We start from the raw sequence: 26,849 nt of genomic DNA, 5'->3' as shown, positions 1-26,849 counted from the left end.
CATCCAAAACTCTGCTACCGGTATCCTAATTCACATGAAGTCCTGTTCACCCACCATCCCCCTGCTTGCTGACCTAAATTGACTCCCGGTCTGGAAACATCTAAATTTAAAAGTTGTTATCCTTGTTTTCAAATCCCTCCCCATCTCTGTAACCTCCTCCAGCCCCCAAATCCTCTTGAGATCTCTGGCCTGTTGCCCATCCCTGATTTTTTTGCTCTTTCATTGACAGGCATGCCTTCAGCTACCCAGGCCCCAAGCCCTGGAATTCCTCCCACTTACCTTCCTCTCTATCCTTATTTAAGCTGCTGTAAACCTACCTGTCCTAACATCTCATGTAGCTCAGTGCGAAATCTTGTTTAATAATTACTCCTGTGAACTGTCTTGAGTTGTTTCACTATGATAAAGGTGCTGAATAAATTCAAGCTGTACTCTCACACTCTCTCCCGACCACCTGGGCTTTGTGTTGCTTTCTCTCTCCCTCCCAGCTTGTGCTTTCTCTTTCCCTGCCTCTCGGCAGCCCGCACTGCTCTCGCTCTGCCTCCCCACAGCCAGCGCTGCTTTCCTCGCTCTGCCTCCCCGCAGCCGGCGCTGCTCTCTTTCTGCCTCATGCAACTCACGCTGCTCTCGCTCTGCCTCCCTTACTTTGTGTTGCTCTAGTTCTCCTTCCTCAGTTTGTGCTGCTTTCCCCGGTCTCTCCCGCCACCAAGTTTGTGTTGCTCGCACTCTCCCTCAGATTTGTTGTCTTCTCCCTCCACCAGTTTATGTTGCTCTCCCCAGCTTATTGCTTGTACTCGCTCTCCCTTAGCCAGTTTGGGCATCTCTATCCATTCCTCAGTTTGTGCAGCTCTTTCAAGTGTTTTCAGGCAATTTTCATTGTCCTTGATGCCACCATCTTCATAGCAGGTAAGGAAGCAGTACGTTACAAATAGCAGGCTGACCAGCAGGCCTAGACATCACAGACTGGCTGCAAGCTGTGACAGTCAGGATACTATGCATGCAAGAACCATGCATACAGGGATTATTTCTGCCGAGTCTCCAGCAGCAGCACTTGGGAGACCATTCTCCATTCCATTAGACACTGACCAAAAGCGAGAATATTGGGAACCCTAACCTTGGCGACCTTCTTGATCTGTGTGGCTCAGCTACTCATTGGACAAAGTCACTAAGCTGTCAAGGCAGCACACTTGTTTCAGTACACACTTCTGTGGAAGGAGAAAATGCACTGTAACTACATAAAGTTGGGTGCTATTATTTTGCAAGTATTGTAGAATACTGCTGGACTTCATATGGTTCTACACCTCATATTTAGTGATAATTATCAGTTAATCATACAACTTTCATAGCTATTATTTGCTTCCGGCACAGACACTGCAGTGTGCAGTATAACCACGCTTATTAGTACTAGCACATTACAGGACAAATTATGCATAAACCAACACTCTAATGCTGTGGCAACATTCTTATGCAATCCTTTTAAATTCATCATCTCAATGTTCCATCATAAGTACTGCACCTAATAAAATGTGACCATTAATGCAGCGTTCCATTATATATAGCTCAAGAGGACGACATAATTCAAGGTTGGAAGGGAGTAATCTAGAATTGCACTTTGAGATTTTTTACAATTTAAATAGACATAATATGGAAATTTCACACTCATCATTATGCTTTAATAACAATGCTGCACTTCAGATCATTAAATTGCCTCATCTTTCAATAGTGCATAAGCCATCAACGTACCTGGGGTAACAATAATAGATGGAGATTTAAGGTTGAGTGCAAGGTTTGGTTTACTGCTAGGTGGCAAATTGGCATCTTGACTCTTGACTGAATGAATGGCATTAAGTGCAGGCATAGCTGTACCCTGCAGAGAAAAAAAAAAATGTTTTTTTTCCCTATTCTCAGTAGCATAGTTGCGTGTATACACAATAAGCCAACAAGACATGCATGTCACAGTAGAGCACAGGTCAGATTCCACCATTTTCCCGAGCTCTTCAACTCAGCTGCAATACAATGGAAAGGTGCTGCATAGTTGCTCAGCTTCTGGTTTGGGAGGTGACATGGCTCTTCTAAGCTACATTCATGAACTTTCTGGTAGGCTATCAAAAATCAACAGCGATGTTGAAGTAAGCTGCTTGATTTTTCTTCTCAACCACAGAAGGTGTATGACCCAGGAAGAACTAGCGAAGGAAAAATTAACCTTATAAAGACACAAAAATAATGACAATATAATTTGCTTAAATACTGTAACAAGTGTACTTTTTTTTAAAAAGAGATAAGACATTCAAGTACAGATAACGTATCCAAGAAAGTGATCAGAAAAAGTTATCCAAAAAGTAACAAGTCAGAAAGACCTATGGAAATTTTGTCACATTTCAAAGCAACCTGCACATAAGTGTGGTTTTGTTGCAAAAAAGGTACAAACATGTTTAATTTTAACTAGATTAACTTTTACAAAGTAGATTCAGCAATTGAGTTTTCATTTGTAACTGGCTCTCAATGATGCATATTAATTGTATGTTGATTTGACCTACTGTACTACAGTCAGGCGACAGTAGATTACCATACTTTCCAAAAGAGTTACAAAAATTTGCTTTGAAAAATAAATCCAATTATAATGTGTCGCAGCAGCTCTTTCAAATGCCATTCTACTCCTTTCCACTAACCTGAGATGAGGTGAGGTTCCGACCAGGTTTGGTTGTCACTTCAGAGGATACAGAACCAGGAACAGCCTTCTCATCTGTAAGAACTGAATCAGACAGAAGTTTCTCTTTTATTGTATTAATACTGCCAGGAAATATCCTTGAGCATTGTGGAAATGCATTGTGCTTTCTTCCCAGACAGTTTTTTTTGCTGTTGCTTTAAGCCCCTCCCCCAACATAGCAGCTCAAACAGGCCAATTCATCAATAAAACTCAAGTCCAAACACAATTACGAATTCTGAGTGATATCTGTATTATTGGCCACAGTCAAATGTAGAATACACCTAGAATGCAGTGTACAGTTTTGGTCTCCTTACCCAAAGAAGAATGTACTTGCCTTGGAGGGAGTGCAACAAAGATTCACAAGATTGATTCCTGGGATAAGAGAGTTATCCTATAAGAAGCAGCTGAGTAGAATGGACCTATATTCTCTGGAGTCACTGGCTGAAGAGTTTAGGACTATAGGTTATCGTCTCAGGATAAGCTGTCGGTCATTTAGGATTGAGATGAGGAGAAATTTGTTCACTTGGAGAGTTGTGACTCTGAAATTCTCTAGCCCAGAGGGATATAGATGCTCAGACATTTGAATATATTCAAGACTGAGATCAATAGATTTTGAACGCTAAGGAAATCAAGGGATATGGGGATTGGACAGGAAAGTGGAGTTGAGGTGGGAGATTAGCCATAATCTGAGCCTGCTGTGCCATGCAATAAATAAGCCATATGGCCTACTCCTCTTCCTATATCTTATGTTCTTAGACTTTATAAATAACTTATGCAATATACTATATAGTTATAGATATGTTAATATTAAAAACAGCAAGGAAGCAGATGTTAAGCAAAGAATTACAATACTTCAAGCCACATGTGGATACTGCCAAGAGATCAGTCACCTCAAGATGAGAATTGAAAAACTAACATTTTTTATTTAAAGTCATCAACCCATCTTGTTTCTTTAGGTAGTTGTAGGAGCTTATCCCAGATTCCTCTATTAGACACTGAGGTTCCGCACTTTGCCTGGCTTATTTCTGTACTTTAACAGAAATGGATTGCTGAAGTCACCAGATACTAATATCACCCAGTTTCAAATAGGTGATGTGCATCCCCAACCACCCAAATGCCCCGTTGATAAATGTACTGTCCTGTGTGATACCGAGCTACACTTTATCTAGCAATTGTATGCCTTTAGCATAGAAAGCATCCCCCAAAATGGTTCATAAGGAGTTGGGAGAATGCACAAAGAACTGCTCGCTGTGCAATAGCATGAGAGTCAGGAGAGATGACCAAAAGATTGGTCAAAAAGATGGGTTCTCAGAAGATTTTTAAAGATGGAAGTGGAGGGGAAGATAGTTAGCATGAATCCCACTGGGAAAAAAATTTTGAAACCAAAATTTTGTGAAACGTGAGAACAGTTTAATGCATTAAAAACATCCATCAGTGGAGCTCACGCACTGGCCTAATTACATAAAATATACACTACAGAAACAAGCCATTCAGCCCAAGCAGTCTACACCAGGTTCCACTCGAGCTTCCTCCCAGCCTTCCCCATCTAAGTCTATCAGCATAATCCTGTATTCCTTTCTCCCTCATATACTTATCTAGCTTCCTCTTACATGTATCTACACTATTTGTCTCAACTACTCCCTGTGGCATCAAGTTCCACATTCTCACCATTTCCTGTGTAAAGAAATTTCTTCTGAATTCCCTATCTGATTTCTCGGTGACAATCTTATATTGATGGCCTGAAGTTTTGCTCTTCACCACAAGGGCGGCGCAGTGGTTAGCACCACAGCCTCACAGCTCCAGTGACCCGGGTTCAATTCTGGGTACTGCCTGTGTGGAGTTTGCAAGTTCTCCCTGTGTCTGCGTGGGTTTTCGCCGGGTGCTCCGGTTTCTTCCCACCACCAAAGACTTGCAGGTTGATAGGTAAATTGGCCATTATAAATTGCCCCTAGTATAGGTAGGTGGTAGGGGAACATAGGGACAGGTAGGAATATGGGATTAGTGTAGGATTAGTATAATTGGGTGGTTGAAACACTGTTTCAGTGCTGTATCTCGAAATAAATAAAAAAAGTGAAAATGGGCAAAAGAACAATCAGACATTGCACCAGGCCATCACATTTGAGTAACCCCTTCTAGACATTTTTTTTTAAGAGATACAGCACTGAAACAGGCCCTTCGGCCCACCGAGTCTGTGCCGACCATCAACCACCCATTTATACTAATCCTACACTAATCCCATATTCCTACCACATCCCCACCTGTCCCTATATTTCCCTACCACCTACCTATACTAGGGGAAATTTATAATGGCCAATTAACCTATCAACCTGCAAGTCTTTGGCATTTTATATGTGTCCAGCAGTGCTGGAAATTCTGAGAAATGAAGTGGGGCAAGTGAAATATGTTTCAGTCAGGGACCATTTGGAAAACAGTGATCATATCTATTATAAACCTGATGATATGGAATACAATAATGAACAATCAAGTGTAAAAATACTTAACTGGAGGAGGGCTAATTTCAGTGGATCTGGCCCAGGTAGTTGGAATCAAAAATAGGTAGGCAAAACAGTAACTGAACAAGCAGATAATTTGGAGACAGACTAAACCCATTCCCACAAGGAGGAGGAAGTGCATCCAAAGCTTGAGCTAGCTGGATGACTAAAGATAAAGATGAAAATGAAACAGAAAAAGGATCATGACAAATGTAAGATTGATAATACAGTAGAGATCCAAAATGAATACAGAATGTACAGAGGACATCAAAAAGAAAGGGAAGAGAAGCAAAGAGCATGTATGAGAATAGATTAGCGGCCAACATAAAAGGGAACCCAAAAGATTTTTATAAACATATATTACTAGTAAAAGAGTAGTCAAAGGAAGGGTGAGGCAAATTAGGGGCCAGAAAGGAGATGATCTTGTGGTGGCAGTGGGACAGTTGGCATGGCTGAGTACTTTGCATCTGTCTTCACTAGAGAAGAGGATGCTGTCACTGTAGCTGTAAAGGAGGTCCTAACAAGATTGAATGGGACCAAAATAGATAAAGAGGAGGTATTTAAGTGTGTAGCAGTGCTCAAAGTTAAAAAGAAAGACACCCAGTCCGGATGAGAGGCGTACTATGTTACTGAGGGAAGGGTGGAAATTGCGGAGGCTCTAGTCAATCTTCCTTAGATATGGACGTGTTGCCAGAAAACTGCAAATGATACATCATTGTTCAAAAAAAGGAGAGAGGGATAAACCTGACAACTATTTATTTTTTTATTTAGAGATACAGCACTGAAACAGGCCCTTCGGTCCACCGTGCCGACCAACAATCACCCATTTTATACTAATCCTACATTAGTCCCATATTCCCTACCACATCCCCACCATTCTCCTACCACCTACCTACACTAGGGGCAATTTACAATGGCCAATTTACCTATCAACCTGCAAGTCTTTGGCTGTGGGAGGAAAAGAGAGCACCCGGTGGAAACCCACATGGTCACAGGGAGAACTTGCAAACTCTGCACAGGCAGTACCCAGAACTGAACCCGGATCGCTAGAGCTGTGAGGCTGCGGTGTTAACCACTGCGCCACCCTGAACTACAGGCCAGTCAGCCTAATATCAGTGGTGGGGAAACCTTTCGAGACAATACTCTGGGATAAATTAATTGGCACTTGAAAAAATATTGACTAATTAATGAAAGTTAGGCAAATCGAGTTGGACTAACTTGATTGAGTTTTTTGATGAACTAACGGAGACAGTTGATGAGGATAGAGCAGTTGAAATTGTTAAATGCCTTTTGAAAGTCCAAATTATCACATAGTAGTAAGCAAAATAAAAGCCCATGGGATCAAACAAAGAGTAGCAGCATGGATAGAAAATTGGATAAGGGACAGAAAGCAGAGAGTAGTGAAGTATGGCTGTTTTTCAGGCTGGAGGCAAGTATACAGTGATGTTACCCAGTGGTCTCTATTGGGATCACTGCCCTTTTTGACATATATTAATAACCTGAACTTAGGTAGACAGGGCATAATTTCAAAGTGTGCAGTTGACACAAAACCCAAAGCAGTAAACACTGAGGAACTAGTGACAGACTTCAGGAACACATGGACAAACTGGTGAAATGGGCAGCTGCATGGCAGATGAAAATTAACAGAGAAGTGTGAAATGGTTACTTTTGGTAGAAAGAATGAGAAGATATAAACTAAATGGTATAATTTTCAAGGAGGTGAAGAAATAGAGTGAACTGGGGGTATATGTACACAAATCTTTGAAGTTAGCAAAACAAGTTGAGAAGACCATTTAAAAAGCCTATGGGATCCTTGGCTTTATTAGTAGAGGAATAGAGTACAAAAATCACAGAAGTTCTCTAAACCTTTACAAAACACTGGTTGGGCCTCAGCTGGAGTGTTCAATTCTGGGCGCCAAACTCCAGGAAGGATATCAAGGCCTTAGAGAGAGTGCAGAAAGAAAATACCAAAATGGTAACAGAGATCAGGGAACTTCAGTTATGTCGAGAGACTGGAGAATTAGATTAGAGATACAGCACTGAAACAGGCCCTTCGGCCCACCGAGTCTGTGCCGAACATCAACCACCCATTTATACTAATCCTACACTTATCCCATATTCCTACCAAACATCCCCACCCTGTCCCTATATTTCCCTACCACCTACCTATACTAGTGACAATTTATAATGGCCAATTTACCTATCAACCTGCAAGTCTTTTGGCATGTGGGAGGAAACCGGAGCACCCGGAGAAAACCCACGCAGACACAGGGAGAAATTGCAAACTCCACACAGGCAGTACCCAGAATTGAACCCGGGTCGCTGGAGCTGTGAGGCTGCAGTGCTAACCACTGCGCCGCCCCAAGTTGGGGTTGCTCTCCTTAGATTAGAGAAAGTTAAGAGGAGATTTGATAGAGCTGTTCAAAATGGTAAATTGGGAGAGTAAATAAGGAGAACTGCTTCCAGTGGCAGAAGGGCCGGTTGGCAGTGGACACAGATTAAGGTGGCAAACAAAAGAACCAGAGGCAATTTTTTGTTTTAACCCAATGTATGTTTGTGATCTGGAATGCACTGCCTCAAATGGTATTGGAAACATATTTAATTGTAACTTTCAAAAAGCAGCAATACTTGAAGGAAAAATTTACAGTGCTATGGTGTCAATGCCAGGGAGGAGGACTAATTGGATACCCTTTTCAAAAAGCCAGCACAGGAACAATTGGTTGAATGCCCACCTTCTGTGCTGTTTCATTCTAAATTCTATGGTTAACCCCAAGGGACGGTTTATTTAATTTAAAGAACTATAGAAGGCTAATAATTTAATCGATTTTGCCACCAATGGTTGTGAGGATTCATCTATTTTAAGAAACTTATTTGTATGATAATGAATTACTCTACAAGAAACAAACTCAATCAGGTAATTTCAGCAATGATAAGTAGCTGCTTATATTAGTTTTCTATACCAAATTGCCAGAAAACACAGATTAAATTACATTATAAACAATCAAGGGATTTAGAATCATTACTTGAAGACTGAAAATCACTATCTGTTCACATCCCAGCATGGCAGCTGGGGAATTTAAATTCAGTTAATGAAATAATGGAATTAAAAAGCCAGTCTTCAGTAATGGTGAGCATGAAAGTACCTGACATCTAGTTACCTAATGTCCTTTAGGTGAGCCATTCTGCTGCCCTTACCCATGCATGCAGGTGCAGCAAGCAGTTAAGAAGGCAAATGGTATGTTGGCCTTCATAGCGAGAGGATTCAAGTACAGGAGCAAGGATGTCTTACTGCAATTAGACAAGGCCTTGGTGAGACCACATCTGGAGTATTGTGTGCAGTTTTGGTCTCCTTATCTAAGGAAGGACGATCTTGCTATGGAGGGAGTGCAGCGAAAGTTCACCAGACGGATTCCTGGGATGGCAGGACTGACATATGAAGAGAGATTGGGTCGATTAGGCTTGTATTCACTCGAGTTTAGAAGAATGAGAGGGGATCTCATAGAAATTTACAAAATTCTAATAGGACTGGACAGCCTAGATGCAGGAAGGAGATTCCCGGGGGAGCCCAGGACCAGGGGTCACAGTCAAAAGATAAGGGGTAAGCCATTAAGGACTGAGATGAGGAGAGATTTCTTGACCCAGAGAGTGGTGAACCTGTGGAATTCTCCACCACGGAAAGCAGTTGAGGCCAAATCATTAAATATATTCAAGAAAGAGTTAGATATCGTACTTAGGGCTAATGGGATCAAGAGATATGGGGAGAACAGGTTACTGAGTGAAGATGATCAGCCATGATCGTATTGAATGGTGGAGCAGGCACGAAGGGCCGAATGGCCTATTCCTGCTCCTATTTTTCTATGTTTCTTCCCAGTCGATCCTACGTGACTCCAGACACAATGCCATTTTGTTGACTTAATTGCCCTCAGTTCTGATGAAATGTCATTGACCTGAACCTTTAACTCTGTTTCTTTCTCCACAGATGCTGCCAGACCTGCTGAGTATTTCCAGCATTTCTGTCTTTCAGATTTCCAGCATCCGCAATACTTGCCCACCTACTCGTATGTTATTTTTTCATGAGATGAGAAGCATAGCAAAATGAATAATACAACCATGTAAACTGTATCCAGTTTACTTGTGTATTTGCTGCAAAAATAAACCAATTTGTTGGTTAGCAGTTGTACCTCATCTCAATAGCGTGCTTTTTCCAATATCACGAAAGCAAAACAGATTAACCGGACATTATCACATTGTTTTTTGTGGAAGCTTATTGTACACAAATTGGCTGCTGCATTTCCTGCATTACAATAGTGTCAACACTTCAAAAGTACTTCATTGGCTGTAAAGCACTTTGGGACGCCTTGAAGTCATGAAAGGTGTTATTATAAGTGCAAGTTTTTCTTTAGTACACCCACAGTGAAGACAGGAGAATTCAAGTGGTAAAGGATATTACATTAGGAAGGGTTCTTTACGGCTCTCTGGATCATGTCAAAGTTTAACTTGATACTAAAGTTTAACTAGGCAGTAGAACAACATATGGAGCATCTTTCCTCACAGCGCCAAGTAACTTTATAAAATCTATATTTCGATGAATGGAGGCCTACTTATAACTAGGTAGAGGATTTCAAGTTTGGAAATCTTGTACAATAACAATACTCAGTTTTCGTCTGTCCAGACTGTTTTGATTGGTCGGATATTGATCAAGTGAAATTCTGCACCTGTGGGATTACAGTTGGCTAATTAGATATTGTAACATTTTACTGAATTATCATGTCGACTGAACATAACAAAATTTCCCATCTGATTTTCCCCTCTCACTGCCCCCTTCTAGCTCACAGATGGGAAACATTTTAATTTCTTCTGATGAATGCAGGCAGAGAGATCAGAAAGTGTGAAGGGCAGGGCTCGAAGCTGTGTCTGTCCACATACTCTTTGGCATTTCCCTCAAAAATGTGTCTTATTTTTCTGTGAGCTGTAGTTAGTGGTTGCTGCTTTAAAGTGTAGCTGCTCTGATGTGGTGTCAATTGGAAAGCGTGAAGCATGCACAGCTGCCAAAGGTTGCTGGCGGCGGCAGCGGGGCAGTGCAGAAGTGGAGGGTAAGGGGAGGCCAACAAAGTTGCCCTGGCTGGAAGGATTGTGGAGGGGAGTTCAACGACACGGGAGGAATGGGAGAGGAAAATGCATGGGAAGTATTGAACGGAGAAATGGAATGGTATGCAAGGGATGGAATGGAATGGCATAGGAAGAAGGGGTGGGATGGGACAGGAATGATAGGAGATGGAGAAAAAAATATAATGGGTATGGCATGAAAGAGATGGCATGGGAAGGAGAGAATGTCATGGAAAAGATGGAATTGGTTAAGTATACCGATTTGACTGCAATTGTTTTGTGGGTCTCTGCTGGTACTGATGAGCTGATGTTTCAGCGGGTCCGTAGGGACACCTGGAGAGAAGTTCTGGAAATACTAAGGCAAGTCATGACTTTTTTTTTCATTCATGGGATGTGGGCGTCGCTGGCCAGGCCAGCATTTATTACCCATCCCTAATTGCCCTTGAGAAGGTGGTGGTGAGCTGCCTTATTGACGCTGCAGTCCATGTGGGGTAGGTACATCCACAGTGCTGTTAGGAAGGGAGTTCCAGGATTTTGACCCAGTGACAGTGAAGGAACGGCGATATAGTTCCAAGTCAGGATGGTGTGTGACTTGGAGGGGAACTTGCAGGTGGTGGTGTTCCCATGTATTTGCTGCCCTTGTCCTTCTAGTTGGTAGAGGTCACGGGTTTGGAAGGTGCTAAGGAGCCTTGGTGCATTGCTGCAGTGCATCTTGTAGATAGTACACACTGCTGCCACTGTGCATCGGTGGTGGAGGGAGCGAATGTTTGTAGATGGGGTGCCAATCAAGCGGGCTGCTTTGTTCTGGATGGTGTCGAGCTTCTTGAGTGTTGTTGGAGCTGCACCCATCCAGCCAAGTGGCGAGCATTCCAACACACTCCTGACTTGTGCCTTGTAGATGGTGGACAGGCTTTGGGGAGTCAGAAGGTGAGTTACTCGCCGCAGGATTCCTAGCCTCTGACCTGCTCTTGTAGCCACGATATTTATATGGCTAGTCCAGTTCAGTTTCTGGTCAATGGTAGCCCCTAGGATGTTGATAGTGGGGGATTCAGCGATGGTCATGCCATTAAATGTCAAGGGGAGATGGCTAGATTCTCTCTTGTTGGAGATGGTCATCGCCTGGCACTTGTGTGGCACAAATGTTACTTACCACTTATCAGCCCAAGCCTGGATATTGTCCAAGTCTTGTTGCATGTGGACATGGACTGCTTCAGTATCTGAGGAGTCACGAATGGTGTGAACATTGTGCAATCATCAGCGAACATCCCCACTTCTGACCTTATGATTGAAGGAAGGTCATCGATGAAGCAGCTGAAGATGGTTGGGCCTAGGACACTATCCTGAGGAACTCCTGCAGTGATGTCCTGGAGCTCAGATGTTTGACCTCCAACAACCACAACCATCTTCCTTTGCGCTAGGTATGACTCCAACCAGCGGAGGGTTTCCCCCTGATTCCCATTGACCTCAGTTTTGCTAGGGCTCCTTGATGACATACTCGGTCAAATGCTGCCTTGATGTCAAGGGCAGTCACTCTCACCTCACCTCTTGAGTTCAGCTCTTTTGTCCATATTTGAGCCAAGGCTGTAATAAGGTCAGGAGTTGAGTGGCCCTGGCAGAACCCAAACTGAGCGTCACTGAACAGGTTATTGCTAAGCAAGGGCCGCTTGATGACACTGTTGATGATACCTTCCATCACTTTACTGATGATTGAGAGTAGGCTGATGGGGTGGTAATTGGCTGGGTTGGACTAGTCCTGCTTTTTGTGTACAGGACATACCTGGGCAATTTTCCACATTGCAGGGTAGATGCCAGTGTTGTAGCTGTACTGGAACAGCTTGGCAACGGGTGCAGCAAGTTCTGGAGCACAGGTCTTCAGTACTATTGCCGGAATATTGTCAGGGCCCATAGCCTTTGCAGTATCCAGTGCCTTTAGTTGTTTCTTGATATCGCGTGGAGTGAATCGAATTGGCTGAAGTCTGGCATTTGTGATGCTGGGGACTTCAGGAGGAGGCCAAGATGGATCATCAACTCGGCACTTCTGGCTGAAGATTGTTGCAAATGCTTCAGCCTTATCTTTCGCACTGATGTGTTGGGCTCCCCCATCATTCAGGATGGAAATATTTGCGGAGCCACCTCCTCCAGTTAGTTGTTTAATTGTCCACCACCATTCATGGCTGGATGTGGCAGGACTGCAGTGCTTAGATCTGATCCGTTGGTTATGGGATCGCTTAGCTCTGTCTATCGCATGCTGCTTACGCAGTTTGGCACGCAGATAGTCCTGTGTTGTAGCTTCACCAGGTTGACACCTCATTTTGATGTATGTCTGGTGCTGCTCTTGGCATGCTCTCCTGCACTCTTCATTGAGCCAGGGTTGGTCTCCTGGCTTGATGGTAATGGTAGAGTGGAGGATATGCCGGGCCATGAGGTTACAGATTGAGGTTGAGTACAATTCTGCTGCTGCTCCACATCCCATTTAACATGGTGGTAGTGCCACACAACACAATGGAGGGTATCTTCAATGTGAAGGTGGGACTTCATCTCTACAACGACTGTGCGGTGATCACTCCGATCAATAATGTCATGGAAAGATGCATCTGCGGCAGGCAGATTGGTGAGGATGAGGTCCAGTATGTTTTCTCCTCTTGTTGATTCCCTCACCACCTGCCGCATACCCAGTCTAGCAGATATGTCCTTTAGGACTCGGCCAGCTCGGTCAGCAGTGGTGCTACCAAGCCACTCTTGGTGATGGACATTGAAGTCCCCCACACAGAGTACATTCTGTGCCCTTGCCACCCTCAGTGCTTCTTCCAAGTGGTGTTCAACATGGAGGAGTACTGACTCATCAGCTGAGGGAGGGCGGTAGGTGGTAACCAGCAGGAGGTTTCCTTGTCCATGTTTGACCTGATGCCATGAGACTTCATGGGGTCCAGAGTCGATGTTGAGGACTCCCAGGGCAACTCCCTCCCTACTGTTTACCACTGTGCCGCCACCTCTGCTGGGTCTGTCCTGCCGGTGGGACAGGACATACCCGGGGATGGAGATGGCAGAGTCTGGGACATTGTCTGTCAGGTAAGATTCCGTGAGTATGACTGTGTCAGGCTGTTGCTTGACTAGTCTCCCAACTTTGGCACAAGTTCCCAGATGTTAGTAAGGAGGACTTTGCTGGGTCAACAGTGCTGGGTTTGCCATCGTCATTTCTGATGCATAGGTCGATGCCGTGTGGTTTGTCCTGTTTCATTCCTTTTTATTGACTTTGTAGCGGTTAGATACAACTGAGTGGTTTGCTAGGCCATTTCAAAGGGCATCTAAGAGTCAACCACATTGCTGTGGGTCTGGAGTCATATGGAGGCCAGACCAGGTAAGGACAGCAGATTTCCTTCCCTAAAGGACATTAGTGAACCAGATGAGTTTTTACAACAATTGACAATGGTTTCATGGCCATCATTAATTCCAGATTTTTATTAATTGAATTCAAATTCCACCTTTTGCTGTGATGGGATTTGAACCCATGTCCCCAGAGCAATACCCTGGGTCTCTGGATTACTTGTCCAGTGACAATACCTCTACGTCACCCCCTCCCCTGAAGCAGGTTGTCTGCTGCTGAAACCCTTATCCGTGCCTTTGTTGCCTCTAAACTCAACTATTTCAATGCTCTTCCACATTCCACCCTCTGTAAAGTTGAATTCATCCAAAACTCCGCTGTCCATATTCTAACTCGCAGCAAGTCCCATTCACCCAGCACCCCTGCGCTCACTGAATTTCCTGTCTGGCAACACCTCGATGTTAAAGTTTGCACCTTTGTGTTCAAACTCTTCCATGGCCTCTCCCTATCTCGGTAACGTCCTCCACCCCAACAACTCTCCGAGATCTATGTACTCCTCCAATTCCAGCCTCTTGCACATCTTGTGTTTCTCATCGCTCCATCTTTAGCAGTTGTACCTTCAGCTGCTTACGCCCAAGTTGTGGAATTCCCTAACTCGCTCTCTCCTTTGAAGTCATTCCTTAAAACCTACCTCTTTAACCAAGCTTTTAGCCACGTGTCCTAATATTTTCTTATGTGGCAAATTTTGTCTGATAGCACTCCCGTGAAGTTCTTTGGAACTTTTCACAATGTTAATAAACAACAACTTGCATTTAGGGAGCACTGGCAACTCTGTCCAGATGCTCTTTAGCACTGAGTGGGTCCAGAGGTACTAGGGAAAAGATTTTGGAGCAACAGAGGATCAGAGTCTGGCACTAATGGTGGGTCTGCAGTAATTTGGAATTACTGGACAGCAGGGTCTACTAGCTTTGCGGGAGCGTGGAATTAGGAGAAAATGCTATCAGCCCTTTCGGACAATTTAGTGCTGCCCTCCCATCTTGCTCCTATCTTCGAACCTTCTCCCCTGACCCACCCATAGCCCCTTTTGTGCCTTCAGGTATTTCCCATTGATTTCACCATCAGTGGTTCATCTGATGTTCCTGCCTGAAAAGGATAACAGAAAGTATTCCGCTTCCTAAAATTAGTAGATGGAAAGTCATTGATTGGGTGTGCAGTTTTTCCAATACGCGTGCCAGGAGTGAAAAAGCACAAACCATACTGTGCCATTTTAGTCATTAATTAACATACATTTCCATATGCAATAAACTTTGCAAGTTATAAACGTTATAAAATAATTCTTAAGACTGTAAAATGGTTCAGAATCAGCTCAAGCTGAGACCTTGAAGTAAAAGCTTTAATGAAAGCATTAAAAGACAGAAAGACAATTCAATGGAAATATTTAATCAAAATACTGTGAAATATGCACTTTGTTAGAATTTTATTTAGATCATCACAAATTTCAGTTAACTGAGACAACATGACAGGCAATTTTTTTGTTACAACATTTACCGAGTGATTCAGCTGGTTCAAGAACGAACCATGATGAGAAACTAAAAACAGAAAATGCTGGAAATTCTCAGCAGGTCAGACAGTATCTGTGGAGAGAAAAACAGAGTTAATGTTTCAGGTCTGTGACCCTTCAACAAAACTCTGTATCTCCAGCATTTTTTACTTTTATTTCAGATTTCCAGCATCTGCAGCATTTTTCTTTTGCAGAGTGAGAAACTGTTTACTTCTAATTATAAAATGCTTACATGCAGGGATCAAGCGGGAGAGAGGGACTGATTGGATTGCTGAGGACAGCTGGCATTAACTAGATGGGCCGAATGGCCACCTCCTATGCCATAAATGACTCTGACTCTAAGCATGTCAACATTATAATGCGAAAAATGTCAATCAGAAATAATGCTTGTGGACCGGAAGTATGTAGGATATTCAAGATTTTTAACCTAAGGATTGATGGGCAGCATAAACATAGCATGATGACTGGTTGGAAGATCCGCTGCACTCTTACCATGCCAAATAAGTAATTCAACACTACAAAATTTATTGCACACATTCAGTACATAATATATCATTTGAGAATGGAAAAGATGTCCCACTATTACTGTACAATCTTAACTCTGTCCCTGGTGAGCTGAGGTCTGGAACATTTTTCTAAAACCTTGCTACATTTCAGAATTTTTAAAACTGGAATTCACAGGTTGTTGCAATACTTGACAATGACTGTGTCACAGTGGCAGATTATGTTGGAACATAATAATAACAAAGTGTTCCCAGTTCTGCAGGAGATTCCAACATTTTTCTATGTGCATTGATCTTTGCCTTTAACAAAGAATTTTCATCTGTCAGACTTGTGCTGCAATCATTTATTCTGTCCATGGTTTGCCCTTGCGTTTCCTTCTGCAACTTCATTATGTCAATTATGGTAAGTGCACATTTGTCATTGATATTCATCTTTAGTGCAAAGGTGTCCATATGTTCGAGTACATGATGCACAGTTTGGCATCAGTGTTGCATTGCTTCCATGCAGCACCAATGCCAAATATATATAATGCTAAATACAAAATGGTTTGAAAAATGCTCTAAGTATTGTGAAAATCATCTGGACAGAGTTGGTTTTTGCACTGTTAGTGCTGTATGGGATGTGGAATTGCAAATTGACCCTACGATGGCCAACTCTGGTTGAATATATTCCTGGAGGGTCAATCACGTGACATGAACAGATGACATTCAATCACGTGATATTATCCAGGCTCTCACATGAAGAATGGCCACTCGGGGGCTGCTGACACCTGTGGAACCAGACACCAGTGAGAGTCACTACTCAGGGAACCCCTCCAAGAGTTGGTGCCTGAGGAACTGGACCCCCAACAAAAGCTGGTGCCAGGGAGCCATACCACTACACGAGTCGGTACCAAGTGACCCACTGAGTGTCATGCCAAGGGAACTGTACCCAGCAAGAGTTGGTGGTAGTGGAACTGTACAACAACTAGGGTCACTGCCAGGGTAACTATACCCAAGTGAGAGTCTGTGCCAGGTGAACCATAGCCCAGTGAGAATTGTTGCAAGAAGAAACATACCTCAGTGATTTCAGTGGGGGACGGAAAAAACAAATTAAAATGCTCAAGGAGAATTACGATGTTGCGGAAAAGGAACTCCCTTTGAAATACTTGGCTTTTTACATATGCATTGTCCCTTTAAGAGGTGTGTTGCTGAGCTTTCTGACATTTGGTTCAAAGCATTCATATTGTTTGTCAGGAGCTGAGCTAAGGGAGGTCAGTATTGCCTTGGTAAGGTTCACAACAGTCTGTCAATGTGCAAGCCATTGGGAAGAAAGACCTACACAGCCTCACCTACTCAGCAATAAAGTACAATTGTGTGTCCCATTGTTTGTACGCAGCAAAACCACCACAGTCCGAGACAAAGTACAAAACATGTGAAACGGGAATGTGAAGCTGTTTTCCACCTACCCCAAGTTGCCAGCAGCAGCGCTCAAATTGCTGATTTCGGGAGACTCCCATCCAAAGTGGGAGGGTTGGCAATGCCATTTGCACCCCACAGAACATACCAACTCATATACATGCCTCAGTCACCTATCTTAAGCATGCACTGTACTTTTAATTCAATGCCATGTAATTCGGAACTTCTTGCACTAAATTCCTAATTTTGCTCTGCTATCTATCACTTAAATCAAATTATTAACTACTTGAAACTTTTAAGCACACAGAGGACCTGAAAGTATTAGGAATGGAGTACAAAAGCATAGGACACCATAAACTTCAAACCCCCCATGTGGTGTTAATGGAGAAAGCAACTCCCCACAAATCACTAGCACACTGAAAAGGTGAAAGTAACTAATTTTCTTGGTTCTCTTTCTGACCTTTAATTCTAACTCCTGGACTGTGACTGTTTTGAGTGGCATTCACTTTCTACCAGTGCCTGATGTACAGATCACATGCAACCAGCAACACTGAGGTGATCTTGTAGAATTCTTTACTACCTTTCGCTGGTCCAATTGCTACTTTCACTCTTCTGACTGTCTGCCTGTACAAGTTAGATTCCTCTTGATGGCAAGAAATGTTTAATATGTTACTCGTCATTCCATTAGATTCAGTAATACATTTTGGTTGAGTCAGTTTTGTTAAAATTGTGTTCATTACCTTGATCATTATGAAGCACTGTAAGCCAACTTTATTTCTGCCCATAGCTTCTAAAACTCAATTACCTGAGGTGCTAACTGCAATTTTTTTGAAAAGCAACTCTGTTTCCTTCTTGCAAACTCCTGGAGCGTGGTTGGCACAGAGTGGGCATAACAGACTGCATCACAAACAGGGTGTAAAAGTTGGGAATTTGCTGCAAGTGAGAATTGGATCCAGAGGGGGAAGGAGATGCTGCATCTTGCTTCCAATACTTGTGGTGGCTCATGTTACAGGGAAATACATAGACTTTAATGAATTAAACAAATAAATAAAACAAGATTAAATTGGGATGGCAGTGCAGGCGGTGTACCACAACTACAGCATGTGGGAGTTTGTGGAGAGCATTGCAATCCCAGACCATCACATCTGCAGTAAGCGTCTGCCTCTCAAGGAACTTCAGCTCGGAGCCTGAGGTGTAGACATTGCAGACATCAAGGACGGGGAAGTTACCTGGATACTTTAATACAGGAGAAAGTCACATCCCTTAGGTTAGGGAGTGGTACAGGTCTGGTTAGTGGTCATGGACTGAAGCATGTGACTGTCAGTCAGACAGGTAAGGGAACTCCAGGTGCAGTGCTGGAGGAGCCTCGGCCTTTACCCATATCCAACAAGGACACAATTCCTGCCGCCCTCATGAAGAGGAGCAAAGTCTTCAGGGTGAATAAGCAAACTGACCATGGCACCCCATTCTCGTATAGGGGGTGAAAAGGAATGTGGCAGTGGTGGGAGAGTATAGTCAAATAGACAGATATTGTTTTGTGCAGCCACGAGTGGGAGTTCTGAAAGTTGTATGGCCTCCGGGTGCCAAGGTTAAGAACATTTCCTTGCGGCTGGGGAACTTGGAATGGGAAGGGGAGGATCCAATTGTCGTGATCCATGTAGGAACCAATTTCAAAGGCAGTGTGAGGAATGAGGTTCTGCTCAGGAAGTTTGAGGAGCTAGAGTCCAAATTATTAAGTAGAACCTCAAAGGTAATAAGCTCTGAATTGTTACCTGAATCACATGCAAATTGGTGAGGGTCAAACAGATCAGAGAGTTGAATGCATGGTGAAAACGTGGTGTGGGAGTTACGGGTTTAAATTCATGGGGTACTTGCACCAATACGAAGGAAAAAATTGGGACAGACTCCACTTAAACCAGGCTAGGCCAAAGTCCTGGTGAATTATATAACCGGGCTAGGCCAATGTTCTGGTGAATTGTACAACTAGCGCTATAGATAAAGTTTTAAACTAAAAAATTGGGGGGGAAAAGAGGGTTCAAATGAGGGGAAATTTATAATTCTGAAAAGAAAAGTCAAAGCCACAGAGCAGTATAGCAATTTGGGTAAAGATAAGCAGAGTATGACAGGAAGGCACAAAAAGTTTATTGCTAACAGTGTGCATCAGTGAATAAGGTCAAATCAGGGAAAATAGTTAAAAAAAATTAAAATTAAAGGTGTTTTATCTGAATGTCGGAAGTATCCATAACTAGGTAGACAAATTAATGGCAGAGAGATGTCAGAGGTAGTTTCTTTACTCAGAGAGTAGTAGGGGCGTGGAACGCCCTGCCTGCAACAGTAGTAGACTCGCCAACTTTAAGGGCATTTAAGTTGTCATTGGATAGACATATGGATGAAAATGGAATAGTGTAGGTCAGATGGTTTCACAGGTCAGCGCAACATCGAGGGCCAAAGGGCCTGTACTGCGCTGTAATGTTCTATGTTCTAAATGAGTTTGATCTAATAGCCATTACAGAGACTGGGTTGCATGGTGACTAAAGTTGGGAACTAAATATTCTGGGATACTTGATGTTTTGAAAAGATAGACAAAATGGAGAAGGGGGTCAGGGGTGGGTGGTAGCCTCGATAGTAAAGGATGACATACAGACAGTAGTGAGGAAGGATCTTAGCTCAGAACAACAGGAAGTAGAATGAGTACAGGGGAGATCGGAAATAACAAGGGGAAGAAAGCATAGTGGGAGCAGTGTATAGGCCTCCTAACCAGAGCTATACATTTAGACAGAGTATTAATCAAGAAGTAAGAGGAGTTTGCAACAAAGGCAATGTAATAATCGTGGGAGACAATTCATATAAACTGGACAAATCAAATTGGTAAAAGTAGTTTGGAAGACGAGGTCATGGAATGCATTTGAGACAATTTCCTGAAACAATATATGCCGTGGGTCCAACCAGAGATGAGATCAGGGATAGGCACCAACATGTTGCATCACAGCCATTTGACAAAATTATTGACTCAGCCACGGACATGGGGCAGATTAATCTGTATATAAAGTATACATCCAATTTAATGCCATTTCTCCCTATAAGTAAAGTAGCTAAGTGTACAAATATCAATGGAGAGCCACACAATTGTATTCGCTAGCAAGCAAAATAGTATGCAATGCAAATGCGAATTGCTTTTGCAATTACTTTTGCTGCCAGGTTCTTTTAAAACACAAGGTTAAAGGCTTGAAGCAAGGGAGCCCACAATTTTCACGTGGTGGGGGGGGGGGGGGGGGGGGGGGGGAGGCACATTACAATTTTTGTCTTACATAGGGGGCCGGTGAGACAATTTTAGAAAGATAAAAGCATTAAAAATGTATCTTACTTTTAAGCAAAACAACAAAGGTGCATTTTTGTGAAGAAGCTTTAAATGAGAAGATTAATTTATTGATTTACTTTCTGGTCACTATGTTGGACACTGATTTAGTGAGACACCCGGCATTTTTTTTTGCTTGCATAAGTAGTCAATGTTTGCCTGCACACTTCTTGTAGCGATGCACAGTATTCCAGCTAGATGTCCACTGTCAAGAGTGATCTTGATTGCACGCTCTCCCACTTCTCTCTGTCTGTCGGTCGCTCTCTCCCTCTCCCTCTCTGTATCCCCCGTTGTCATTCCCCCCTCACTCTCTGCCCCCCTCTCCCTCCCTCCCTCCTATTTCAGGCCCCCCCTCCCTCCCTCTCTCTGCCCCCCAGTCTCTCTGCTCCCCCTCCTCCCTCTCCCTGTCCCCTTCCCTCTCCCTTGCCTTTCTCCCCCTCCCTCCTTTTGCCACCCCCTCCTTCCTCTCCCTCCCCTCTCCTTCCATTAATATTTGCAGCGAACGGGAACTCTCAGCTTTGTGATTGATCCTTTTTTTAAAAAAACACAGCCGGCAGTGTCACAGCTGACATGTTTAGAGCGGGACCAGCACTTCCAATTCAGACAATTTTGGGGTTTTCCGGCAGGTTCCGATTTTTTTTTTAAAGCCCGCCAGAACACCCCGGACTTGTCCGAACTAGAAGCGCTGGTCCCACTCTAAACACATATCAGCTGTGACACTGCCAGCTGCAATTTTTTAAAAAACTGACTAGTTGAAAGAAGAAGCCAACGGAAAATTTCTTTGCCCTGAAATTACCAGTCAGGGACCCCAAGGTTTTACCACAATGATGTCCATGTATGCACACGTTGCCAACCCTTGGATGAGATTATTTTAGATCTTGTTTTGTGTAGTGAAATAGGGTCAATTGGTAATCTCATTGTATGAGATCCTCTGGGAAAGAGTGATATGATAGGATTCCTCATTGAGGCTAAGTTTAAGTCAGAATCTAGACTATTAAACTTAAATAAAGCCAATTACATATGTATGAGGGATGAGATGGTGAAGGTAGATTAAAACATATTAACAGTAGGTGAGCAACAGAAAGCATTTAAAGAAATATTTCATAATTCTCAAAAAATCTACATTCCATTGATAATTAAAAACAGCATGGGAAAACAGATCTATTTGTGGCTAAATAAAGAGGTTAAGGATAGTATTAGATGAAAAGAAGAGATTATAATATTGCTAAGAATAGTAAACCTGAGGATTAGAAGTCTTAAAGACACCAACAAAGGATGACCAAAAAACTGATAGAGGGAGAAAAATATAATAACATAATGGCAAGAGCTTCAAGTGTGTGAAAAGGAAGAGAGTAGCAAAGGTAAATGTGGATCCTTTAGAAACCAAAGGAATCATGGAATATGGAGTTCGGGCGGGCAAGTGGAGTTGAGGTTGAGCATCAGCCATGATTTTATTAAATGGCAGAGCAGGCTTTTTGCCCCTCCTGCCACCCCCATTTCTTAGGTTCAAACATTCCTGCTGGTTCCATCTCAAAGCTGCCTCCTAAAATGTGAATCCTCTTCCACTTATTTTGTAGCCTGATAATACAATTGTTGACTCCTACAACTCATAATCTTGACCTTGGATAAAGAACATTCTGACTCAATTTCAATTTTTACCTTACCATAAGTGACCCCAACACTGCCTCATCCTCCATTATCAACAACATCTTCATCTAGCATGTTTGCTGGTGGTTAACCTCATCAACTTACTTTCCACAAAATCCAATTCACCACTGACCCCCTGGCAGTTCATCTGCATTTCCTTCCAGAATGCCCACTCACTCATGAAAGAGGCCCTGTCCATAACCTCATTGTGAATAACTGTACTGACATCCTGACATTAACCAAAAGTTGGCTCATGGGTGACATTTTCCCCATTTACTGAAGCCTCGTGCCTGGATATATCTTTGCACCACCTGCCCCAACCAAGACACAGCAGTGGTGCTTTGGCCCATATGAATAAGTCACACTTTGGTCTCTCCTCCTACAAGCTCTATCCCTGCTTTAAAATCCTTCTCATCTAACCGCAAGCATTAATTTCTCAAGATATCTTTTCTTCACAGCCTTAGCCTCTACACCAAGCAAGTCTTCATTCTTGGCTACTTCAAACTTTACATCAGCTTCCCTTGCCCACTCTCCTCTTAATTCACCATCATCTTGTCCTCACTAATACTCGCCCTTCACATGAACTCTACCTATATTTAACTCTCCCAATCCTGAACAGCTCCCATGGCCTTTTTACTCCCATGATCTCTATCACCAACAGGACTACTGCTGACTACTTCCTTATTTCCCTCCCAATCCACATATCTCCTTCAACCCCACTTCTTTCAACATCAGTCCTTGGAAGTTTTCAAGTGAATAATAACTACACTTTCAAACTTCCAATTGCCTAGCATTTTGCCCTCCATGCTGGATACCTCTGCAGGCGTTTATTTAAATCTGCCATCATCAACCCCTCCTCAAAAAACCAACCCTTGACCCCGCTGCCCTTGCAAACTACCGTCTCTTTCTTCTCCAAGTCCTTGAACATGCTGCCGCCTCCCAAATCGATGCCCTCTTTCCCAGAACTCCATGTTTGAATCCCTCCAATCAGGTTTCCCTCCCTGCCACAGTACCGAAGCAGCTAGCAAAATCGCAAATGACAACCGATGTAACTGTGACAAAGGTAAACCTTCCCTCCTCGTCCTTCTTGAGCTGCCTGCAGCCTTTGAAACAGCTGACCACGTCATCCCCCAACATGTCTCCACTGTCATCCAGCTGGGGGACTGCTCTCACCTGACTCCATGCTTATCTATGTACTCAGAGCCAGAGAATCACTTGCAATGGTTTCTCTTCCTGCTCTCGCACCATTACCTCTGGTGCCCCCCAAGGATCTATCCTCGGCCCCCTCCTATTTCTCATCTGCATGTTGCCCTTTGGCAACATCATCCAAAAGCACAGTGTTAGTTTTCACATGTACGCTGATGACACCCACCCCTAACTCACGACCACTTCTCTCGACTCCTCCACTGATGCTAAATTATCAGACTGCTTATCCAACACCCGTAACTGGATGAGCAGACATTTCCTCCACTTAAATATTAGGAAGACTGAAGCCATTATTTTCGGTTCCCGCTCCAAAATCCATTCCCTAGCTACAAACTCTATTTCTCTCCCTGGCAGCAGTCTGAGATTAAGCCAGTCTGTTCACAACTTATGTGTCACATTTGACCCCAAGATCTGTTTCCAACCTCATATTCATGCCATCACTAAAACCGTCTATTTCCACCTCCATAACATCGCCCAACTTTGCCCCTGTCCCAGCTCAACTGCTGCTGAACCCCTCATTCGTGCCTTTTTCACTTCTAGATCTGATTATTCCAATGTACTCCTGGCTGGTCTCCCACATTCTATCCTCTGTAAGCTTAAGGCCATCCAAAACTCTGTGCCCCGTTGTTACAACCAAGGTGGGAGGTGTGCACTGTCTTTCTCTAATTCTACTTCTCCATGGGTCACATGGTTTACCCAGTTACCGATACAGCCAATTATATACTCTTTTTATTCCATAATAAAATCCATCAACCAGGTTTCTTTAATAAACAAATAACAAGATTATCAATTTATTATAAAACAAGACTTATTCAGTAAAGATGCAAACCATTAACACACAGATTGAAATATGAAAGTTCCCCTTCTCAATTAACCCAACACACAAGAAAAAATAAAGAAAATTTCTCTTTACAAAAAGACAAAAAAAATACTTTGGCCAAATACTTGTTAATTCTTGAAGGAAAAGGATAAGATATGGAATGATATCCTTTGTCCCTTTTCTGACGTCCCAAATACGTGTGGACGGCTGACACTGGGATCTTTTCAGAGCAGTTCTCTTCAGGCAACATCGAGGATTAGTCTAGCAAGCTTTCTAGGTGAAATGCAGCAGCAGGGGTTTCAGCTATCACACTGGATTTTCTGGATTTCTCAGAGAGGTGGGGAAAGGATGAGCTGGGTGTTTCTCTCAGCAGGCTGCAATCCCAACTTGACTCACAACAATCCCAAAATGAAACCAACTCTTGACCACCATAAATCCTGACATGTCACTTCTCGGTAAACAACTCCCACTAGTCACTAAGGCTCTTGTTATTTATTTAGCTTAAGACATGTGATATCCAGTGAGGGTTGTTTTTAAACCATGTCCCAGAGTCCTTCAAGTGACCTTTTTTAAAAAAAAGAAAAGTCCAGCGGCTCATCAGATTTCCACAGACTTTTACACACAAGTCCTCAAAAAACATTAAAACACGGAAACACCTTTATAACACCGTCTCTTAACTCGCACCATCCCATTCTCCTATCACTCACCTCTGTGCTCCCTGACCTACATTGGCTTCTGGACAAGCAAAGCCTTGATTTTAAAATTCTCATCCTTATTTTCAAATTGCTTCATGGCCTCACTCGTCCCTATTTCTCTAATCTCCTCCAGCTCTGCAACCATCCAAGTTATCGACAGTCCTCTAGTTCTGGCCTCTTGAGCATCCCTGATTTTAACTACTCCACCATTGGTGGCTGCGCCTTCAGTTGCCTAGGCCCTAAGCTCTGCGATATCCTCCTTATACCTCTCTACTTCACTTTCCTCTTTTAAGACCCTCCTTAAAACCTAGGACACAGGTCCTGAAATTAATTTTGTTGAAATTAATTATTAACTTTGTTTCTCTCTGCAGATGCTGCCAGACCTTATGAGTATTTCCAGCATTTTCTGTTTTTGTTTCAGATTTCCAGCATCCGCAGTATTTTGCTTTTGTTTCCTTAAAACCTACCTCTTTAACCAAGCTTTTGGTCATCTGACCTAATATCTCCTTATGTGACTTGGTGTCATATTTTGTTTTATAATGCTCCTGTGAAGCGCTTTGGGATGTTTTATCAAGTTAAAACCCCTATAATAATATAAGTTGTTCTTGTTGATTTACTTAACATACCTTCACAATTACTTTTAATGCCCTCGGCCCTGCTAGAGTCTTCAGTGTCTCCTACTTATACTGGAACCATAAAAAGCCTATTTTGTAATCCACTGAACCCAAGTAAAGTTAATTTTAATGAATATTTCCAAAGAAAATAGTCCAGTTGTGATCACCTCATGCCATTTCTAACAACAGTCTTTCCTACATTTTTAAACTTTGTCCTAATGTATCACAGACGACAGATGTCCACGATTAAAAAAACTATTTTTTGTGGAAGTGAAATGAAATTTTAAACAGCCAGCATTTCATACTATATTTCTGGATTTGTTTTACAAAGCAAGTCAGCTCCAATTTTTTTTTCCAAGTACTGTCTCTGTCTGAATTTCATGTCACTGGTCCTGAAAGGGAAGCCAAGCTATCTTTGGCTGGCCAGCAGAAGGCACAAGATACTGCCCAAGGCAGGATAATCACCTGCAATTTTACACTCCTCTTCCAAAACAGTTCAGATCAGGAAATGAAGACAGTATAGTACCAAGTGCATACACACCCACTCTGTAGCAAGAATATTCAAATAATATTCAAAATATTTCATCTTTACTTCAGGGAGTTTTGATATATATACGGTTACGTACTTAGGCTTTACTCGAACATTAATATTGTGCTCTGTGCCATAAGCAAGCCCCCACTCCCTACAAATTTAAATGCATACCTGGCAACATAGCATCACATAGGGATTGAACAGAAACCCTTATTACTGTAACTAGCTAACCAGAGTTGATGCTAGATCACTCGTATTGGTCTAGTTTTCAACAGTGGAAGAATGAACAGCGTGCCAGATTGAGATATTCAGGCTATAAACCATAAATCAGGTTTATTAAACATAAAGATAACTGGTAACATCCAGTCAATATAGCTGATTTCACTTGCTAACCTAACATTTAATATACAACTCTCCAATATGCAAAAACAAAAAATAAATTGACATTTTGGTAATTCTAATGCCAGCGTCGGTAACAATGTAACAATCTTTTCTATAAGGTTTTGTCCAACAATTACAGAATTTTAAGGTATTCATCCTTTTCTAGGATATATGACAAGTGTTTAAAATTATTTAAGAATGGAATAGATAGACTGTTTCCAATCCTTAAGGGATCAGGAACAAGGGGTCTTAGATACAAGATTAAAACAATGAAATTTGGAAGAGGACAGGAGAAACTTGTTTAGAGACTTCTCAGGATGTGGAATTCACTTCTAGGCTTGATGGTTCAAGCATTTAAGACTAGATTGGGTGATTGGCTGATGAAAAAGGGATCGAAGGGAAGGGTGGGTAAATGTGACTACAACTAATTACTCACATGGAGGGCAAATGCCAACCTGAACTCGTTGGGCCACATGGCCCGGTTCTGTATTATAAGTAACTTCTATGTATTTC

The 26,849-nt window shown here is 42.6% G+C and overlaps 1 protein-coding gene across 6 annotated transcripts in view; it reads right to left on the bottom strand.

Annotated features, from left to right (window-relative positions):
* The window catches only part of LOC137383819 (ankyrin repeat and SAM domain-containing protein 1A-like), a 549,597-nt gene that overhangs the window by 255,195 nt on the left and 267,553 nt on the right, over positions 1 to 26,849 (bottom strand). For all 6 annotated transcript variants that reach the window (XM_068057078.1, XM_068057083.1, XM_068057082.1 and 3 more), the window contains 2 exons: positions 2,667 to 2,749; positions 1,741 to 1,864 (listed from right to left, as the gene is read on the bottom strand). In XM_068057078.1, coding sequence (XP_067913179.1) covers positions 1,741 to 1,864; positions 2,667 to 2,749 — 207 coding nt within the window. The remainder of the gene's footprint in view (positions 1 to 1,740; positions 1,865 to 2,666; positions 2,750 to 26,849) is intronic.

This window comes from Heterodontus francisci, chromosome 25, assembly GCF_036365525.1.
Source record: "Heterodontus francisci isolate sHetFra1 chromosome 25, sHetFra1.hap1, whole genome shotgun sequence".
Taxonomy (NCBI): domain Eukaryota; kingdom Metazoa; phylum Chordata; class Chondrichthyes; order Heterodontiformes; family Heterodontidae; genus Heterodontus; species Heterodontus francisci.
This window is presented reverse-complemented; position numbering and strand designations above follow the sequence as displayed.